We start from the raw sequence: 7,523 nt of genomic DNA, 5'->3' as shown, positions 1-7,523 counted from the left end.
TGTGTCTGTACGATGGCGTATCTGGTCGGTGTGTCAGGATAGTGTAGTTGTGCGTCCGTGGTGTTGGGTTCCGTCAGATATTCGTAGAGTCGGATTCCGTTTGCGTTGTTGTACTTGCAGTTCCAGGATGTATGTTGCGCGTTGAAGTCTCCTGCCATTAAGATGTGTGTGTTTGAGTCAAGTAGGTTTTGTAGGTCCGTCAGTTGCAGTCCGCTTGCCGGGATGTAAATCGATATTAAAGTCACTTTTTGACTCCTTTTGTATACATTAATAGTTGTTAACGCCCGCTGTCAGGTTTGGCACTTGCTCGTGTCTGATATTAGACTTGATCAATATTGCAGTGCCTCCCCATCCGCGTGAATTTGTCGGTCTGTCGTTCCTGTATACTTTGTAGTTGTTGATGTAAAGTCTGTCCGTAGGTTTCAGGTGTGTCTCGTTAATTAGTACAATGTCCAAGTCATATTTTGTTATAGTCTGTTTCAGTTCGTTTACGTTGTTTTTGAGTCCGTTGGAGTTGAAGTACATTATGTGTATGTCGCGTGCGTGATTTATGGGCATGCCGTCAAAAAGTTAAGTATGGTTGTGTATTTGTCATTGTAAGTCATATTTGTGTTTAATGTCTTTGTCAGTTTATAAAGCTCACTGAAAATTTGTCTTACCTCGGGATCCGCGAATAACTTCCTGATCTCACCCATAACAGTAAAAAGACCCTCTGGTTTACTCAGGTCTGGATCGGACTGGCTGGTGGTAGGACGGATTTGTGAGGATGCTGGCCGGATCGGTTCTGGTGCTGGCTGGATCTTCGGCGATGGATACTGGGAGGCCGGCGGTATACGTGGTGATGATGGTACCGGGAGTTCAGGAAACGCAGATCTGTTGTTATGGCCATCGTTGGTGGGTTTTAAAGCTGACGAGAAGTTCCTCGTCAGCGGCGCGGGTGTTGGCGCTGGTCTGTATGTTTGGTGTCTTTTTTGCGCATCTTTATCCCTCTTTGCTCTATAGTTAATTAGAGCTGGGCATTGTGAGTAGTTAGCCGGGTGGTTTTCTTGGCAGTTCACGCACTTCGGTTCCTCCGTTGATGTCTTCGTGCACACTTTTGGTGGGTGCACGTTCGTGCATTTAATGCACCTGTAACGCATGTCGCACGTGTACGAGGTATGGCCAAAGTTCAGGCACTTGTGGCACTATATAGCCTTATTTAGTGGCCTGTAACTTTCCCATTTAAATATATGTCCTTCTATATTGTTTATTTCCTTCAGTTTGGCCATCTCTTGTTCCTTATCTAGAAGGACAATATATATAGGGAGTTTGCGTTGACTGCCGTCCGATTCCTTCTTCTTAATTTGGACCACCTGCTTCACCTTAATGCCCTTGGCTTTCAGCTCTTCAAGAACCACCGTTTCAGTCATATCAGGATTTAGGCCAGTTATAGTAATTTTCTTAGGGATGTCGTGCTGCATAGTATAGGTGTAAAATTGGAAATCACAATTCCTTAGTATGGTTTTTAATTTTTCGTGATCTGCAATCGTATCGGCGAAAATTTTGTATAATTGTGGTTTTAAATAATGGGTCCTGAATATTATTTTCGTCGTATCTTTGATATATTTAATGACTTTCAAATCCAGCTGGCCTTTGACGATGATAGGTGTAATCTTTGGATCTGGTACGGTGGTGTTCTTGGGTGCTAAATGCCCCGTTTTTGATGTAGATAGCTTTTGAGTGTTAGTGTTCTGGTTTCCTATCACATTGTCTGCGTTGCTTTGCCTTAACCGCTTCTTGCGTTTTACTATCCGGTACTCGTCTATCTCCCGATCCGTGTCCATTTCACTCCGGAATTGGTTTTTTCAGTGAATGTCATTCGATTATTGTGTAATAAGCAAAAAGTCTGGAATTCACCCGATATCGATTTAAAATCGTGCTTTTAAAAGCAATCGAGTGTAATTCAATCAAGGTATTAAATATCTTGCGAAAATTATAAGGTGAACGTGCCTTCTGCTGACTCCTCTTTCCAAACACCGGATTGGTGTTGCTAATGGTTAGAGGATAAGCCATATTAGCAAGTGATTTTTTCTAAATTTAAATTTTTTCAAGTCTTTAGTTTAATTTTATTAAAATCAGTGGTGTGTATATTGAAGAATACAAGGATATTCTTAGACAGGCGCCTGGGAAGAAATTAAAAATAATGAAAACACAGAAAATGGACGTATTGACGAGCGAGATCCTCAAAAATAAGTACAATGCGCTATCTGATCGCACCGATATGGACGCGGACAGGGAGCTTGAAGAATATAAGAAGGTTAAACGGCGGAAGAAAGCCAAAAACAAGGAGATCGAGAAAACTGATGTCGGGTCGCAGCCATCCACTTCAGGCGTACAGGCAGCACCATCGAAGAAAATAGATATGAAGCAAGACAAAATTTTGCCTATCATTGTGAAAGCCGAAATAGAACTGAAAACCATCCGCTATATCCGAGATACGACCAAGATCAATTTGCACAAATTTTATACCGATTCAATTACTGACCACGAAAAAATAAAAAGCATATTGCGCGAATGCAATTACCCTTTCTACATCTACTCCATAAAACAAAATCTGGGTAAAAAAATTACAATTACGGGACTCCATCCATCTATTACTGAGACAGAAGTCCGCGAAGAACTGCAGCTGAAAGGAGCTAAAATAAAGCAAGTGGTGCAAGTAACACGAAAACAGTCGGATGGTAGTCAACATGAACTGCCAATATACATAATTTTAGTCGACAAAGATCAGGATATGGCGGAGCTGAAACGCATAACCAACATTGGTGGACACATCTTCTCCTGGGAGACCTATAGACCACAGAACAGAGCGTTGCAGTGCCACAAATGCTTGAACTTCGGTCATACATCGTACACCTGCGATCTAAAGTACAGGTGTATAAAGTGCCTCAATATGCACGCTCCAGGTGCGTGCCAGAAACTGCCAACTGAGGCACCGATGTGTGTGAACTGTGGCAACGAACACCCGGCAAACTATTCAAAGTGCAGTGCACTTCTCAACTACAAGGAGAAAAAGGAAAGTGATGCTCTCAGGAGAAGACAAATATACAGACCAGCACTAACACCAGTGCCGCTGACGAGGAGCTTTTCGTCAGCTTTAAATAACACCAATGTTGACCAAAATGCCAAATCAGCATTTCCTCAACTCCCTGTTCCAAGGTCATCATTTCGAAATATAATCCAGTCCTCATCTTTACCAGTTGAGCCTACACCATCAACATCACCGATCCGGCCTGCACCATCATCATCACAGATCCGGCATGCACTATCACAATCACCAGCCCCGCCTGCCTGCAGCCAGTCCGATCCAGATTTCAATACACCAGAGGGACTTTTTGCTGCTATGGGCGAGATCAGGATGCTGTTTGCAGATCCCCAGGTAAAACAAATTTTTAGTGAGCTTTATAAACTGACAAAATCACTAAACACCAACATGACATATAATGAAAAATACACCATAATACTTAACTTTTTAACAGCATCTCCATAAACCAAACGCGCGACTTACACATAATGCACTTTAACTCTAACGGACTTAAAAACAACGTAGACGAACTGAGACAGACGATAACAAAATACGATTTAGACATAGTACTGATCAACGAGACACACTTAAAACCTACGGACAGACTCTATATCAACAATTACAAAGTTTACAGAAACGACAGACAGACAGACGCACGCGGATGGGGCGGCACTGCGATTTTGATCAAGTCTAACATCAGACACGAGCAAGTGCCAAACCTGACAGCGGGCGGTTCTAAAATAACAGCTATAAATGTATATAAGAGAGGTCAAAAAGTAACCATAATATCGATTTACATCCCGGCAAGCAGACTAGAACATACGGACGTACAAAGACTGCTAGACTCAAACAGATTTGTACTTATGGCAGGAGACTTTAACGCACAACATACATCTTGGAACTGCAACTTTAACAATGCGAACGGAAACAGACTTTACGAATACCTGACCGAACACAACACCACAGACGCACAACTACACTATCCTGACACGCCGACCAGATACGCCACCGTACAGACACACCATCACAGTACGATCAATTTGGCATTGACAAAAAATCTGCACGTAACATCCGAACCCATAACAAGAACACTTTTTAACTCCGACCATAATCGAGTTTTCATGACCATTTCAGACAGACTAGACGTCGACCAGACTCCCAAACGGAAATTTTTAGATTACTCCAGAGCTAACTGGCCATTTTTCAGAGACATCATCACAGACAACACACGACACACAATGCCAATCGATACCAACACTGACATTGAGGAGGCTGTAACACACCTTACACTGACAATCACAGACGCTGTTCAACAGACTATACCGACACTAGACTCAAGAACAACACCAGCCAACGACTTGCCAGAACATATTTTATTGAAAATAAAACTTAAAAATCACACAAAGAAACTGTGGCAACGTACCGGTGACAGACTACTCAAGGAACATGTTAACAGACTGACAAAAATTATTTCCAATGAAATACGTGACCACCGGAACAACACTTGGACCAAAAAACTCGAAAACTGAGATACTGACCCACACAAAATTTGGCAGACAGCAAAAAGACTGACGCAGAAACCAACATCCATACCTCCACTCAAATTAACTGACAATAATTACGCAACGACACCAGCAGACAAGGCTGAAATATTGGCAAAAAACTTTGAGAACATACATAAACAAAATGCCAATATGTCAAACGCAGACCTGAAACAAGACGTACACGAGACAATTCAAAACTTCACTAACCTCCACAGGGACAAAGACTTACGAATAGACCCTGCCACAGTTTCCAAAATAAAGACAATAGTTAAAAAATTACCGAACAGGAAAGCACCAGGACCGGACGGACTACAAAACATAATACTTAAACAACTGCCGACGAACGCCTACATTTTACTTACGCGCATAATAAATAGACTAATGACAAAAGGCTGCTTTCCCGCTTCTTGGAAAACCTCCACCATATTTCCAATAGTGAAGCCAAGTAAACAGCCAGACATACCACAGAACTACAGACCGATCAGCCTCCTCAACACAATGAGTAAGGTAGCCAAAAAGGTACTACCCAAAAGACTTAACAAACACATAAGACATAACAAAATTATACCTGACACTCAATACGGATTCAAAGAACGACACTCCACACTACACCAACTGACAAAACTCATAAAAAATACAGTACTCAATTTCAACAGACGAAACCATACCGAATTGGTGTTACTCGACTTTGAGAAGGCGTTTGACACCATCTGGATGGACGGACTTGTACATAAACTTACCCAACTCAACTTTCCACCGTACATAACGAGAACTTTACACTCATACCTCTCAGACCGCAACTTTACCGTACAAGTAGACAACGGACTTTCGACGGTTAAACAAGTGACGGCGGGAGTACCGCAGGGCTTGATTCTGGGACTGTCACTGTTTAACGTCTACATTCACGACATACCCACTGACGCCGACACAACGTTACTGACGTTTGCTGACGACACTGCCATATACAAATCATCACGATCACCGACGCTACTGACTACAAAGATACAGACACACATAGACAAGCTGACCGAATATACTGACAAATGGCAGATCAGAATCAATCCGCAAAAGACGGAGGCAATTTTATTTACAAAGAGCCGAAATGCCACGACTAGACTGACTGACTTGGACAAAATTAAAGTGTTGGACTGTGAAGTTGAGTGGTCGAAGGATGTCAAATATCTTGGTGTGACCCTGGACCATAGACTCAGTTTCACAAAACATATTAATACAAAAATTGGACAGGCTTACGGGATGTTAAATCTACTGAGACCTCTCTTGAACCAGAACAGCCCGCTAAGCGTGCAAAACAAGCGGACACTTTACTTGACACTAATAAGACCGCTACTGAATACGCCGCTCCGGCATGGAACGCGACGACTAAGACTAACTTACAGAAACTACAGACATTACAAAATAAGACACTACGAATAGTACTTAACAAAATAAGGGACCCACTGACTAGACATTACTACTCTTCAAAATACATACACAAACAGACTGACGAACCGACAATACTCGACTATATAAAAAAGCTTACTAAAAATTTTTATCTAAAATGTGGGGATTATCCTAATATTAACATCGCGGGCCTCGGCCAATACACAAGAGACGATATTTGGTATGGCAATCACGCCATGCCAAAATATATACTGCTTTTAGATAAAAATTTTGAGTGAGCTTTTTCATAAAGTCTAGTATGGTCGGTAAGTCAGTCTGTTTGTGTATGTATTTGAAAGAGTAGTAAGGTCTAGTCAGTGGGTTCCTTATTTTGTTGAGTACGAGTCGAAGTGTCTTATTTTGTAATGTCTGTAGTTTTCGTAAGTTAGTCTTAGTCGTCGCGTTCCATGCCGGAGCGGCGTATGTCAGTATCGGTCTTATTAGTGTCAAGTAAAGTGTTCGCTTGTTCTTCACGCTTAGCAGGCTGTTGTGGTTCAAGAGAGGTCTCAGTAGATTTAACATCCCGTCAGTCTGTCCAATTTTTGTATTAACATGTTTTGTGAAGCTGAGTCTATGGTCCAGGGTCACACCGAGATATTTGACATCCTTGGACCACTCAACTTCACAGTCCAATACTTTAATTTTGTCCAAGTCAGTCAGTCTAGTCGTGGCATTTTGGCTCTTTGTGAAAAGAATAGCCTCCGTCTTTTGCGGATTGATTTTAATTTGCCATTTGTCAGTATATTCAGTTAGTTTGTCAATGTGTGTCTGTATCTTTGTAGTCAGTAGTGTAGGTGAGCGTGATGATTTGTATATGGCAGTGTCGTCAGCAAACGTCAGTAACGTTGTGTCGGCGTCAGTGGGTATGTCGTGAATGTAGCCGTGAAACAGTGACGGTCCCAGGATTGAGCCCTGCGGTACTCCCGCCGTCACTTGTTTAACCGTCGAAAGTCCGTTGTCTACTTGTACAGTGAAGTTGCGGTCTGAGAGGTATGAGTGTAAAGTTCTCGTTATGTACGGTGGAAAGTTTAGTTGGATAAGTTTATGTATAAGTCCGTCCATCCAGATGGTGTCAAACGCCTTCTCAAAGTAGAGTAACACCAGTCCGGTATGGTTTTGTCTGTTGAAATTGAGAACTGTATTTTCTATGAGTTTTGTCAGTGGGGTGTAGTGTGGAGTGTCGTTCTTAGAAGCCGTATTGTGTGTCAGGTATGATTTTGGTGTGTCTTATGTGTTTGTTAAGTCTTTTGAGTAGTACCTTTTCGTCTACCTTACTCATTGTGTTGAGGAGGCTGATCGGTCTATAGCTCTGTGGTATGTCTGGCTGTTTCCTTGGCTTCACTATTGGAAATATGGTGGAGTTTTCCAAGAAGCGGGAAAGCAGCCTTTTGTCATTATTCTATTTATTATCCGGGTAAGTAAAAATGTAGGCGTTCGTCGGCAGTTGTTTAAGTATTATGTTTTGTAGTCCGTCC

The 7,523-nt window shown here is 42.0% G+C and overlaps 1 protein-coding gene across 1 annotated transcript; it reads right to left on the bottom strand.

The window, feature by feature from the left end:
- Nucleotides 1–1,184: 1,184 nt before the first annotated feature.
- On the bottom strand, nucleotides 1,185–1,823 carry LOC113381366. The gene has a single exon (XM_026620306.1). The coding sequence runs from the start codon at nucleotides 1,821–1,823 to the stop codon at nucleotides 1,185–1,187; it is 639 nt and encodes a 212-aa protein (XP_026476091.1).
- Nucleotides 1,824–7,523: the final 5,700 nt, after the last annotated feature.

This window comes from Ctenocephalides felis, unplaced genomic scaffold, assembly GCF_003426905.1.
Source record: "Ctenocephalides felis isolate EL2017-DRISC unplaced genomic scaffold, ASM342690v1 CF-g0.4_SCAFFOLD_02840, whole genome shotgun sequence".
NCBI lineage: Eukaryota > Metazoa > Arthropoda > Insecta > Siphonaptera > Pulicidae > Ctenocephalides > Ctenocephalides felis.
This window is presented reverse-complemented; position numbering and strand designations above follow the sequence as displayed.

Excerpts from the sequence above, each read along its gene's own strand:
- LOC113381366 (XM_026620306.1), bottom strand. The coding sequence starts at position 1,823 with ATGGACACGGATCGGGAGATAGACGAGTACCGGATAGTAAAACGCAAG.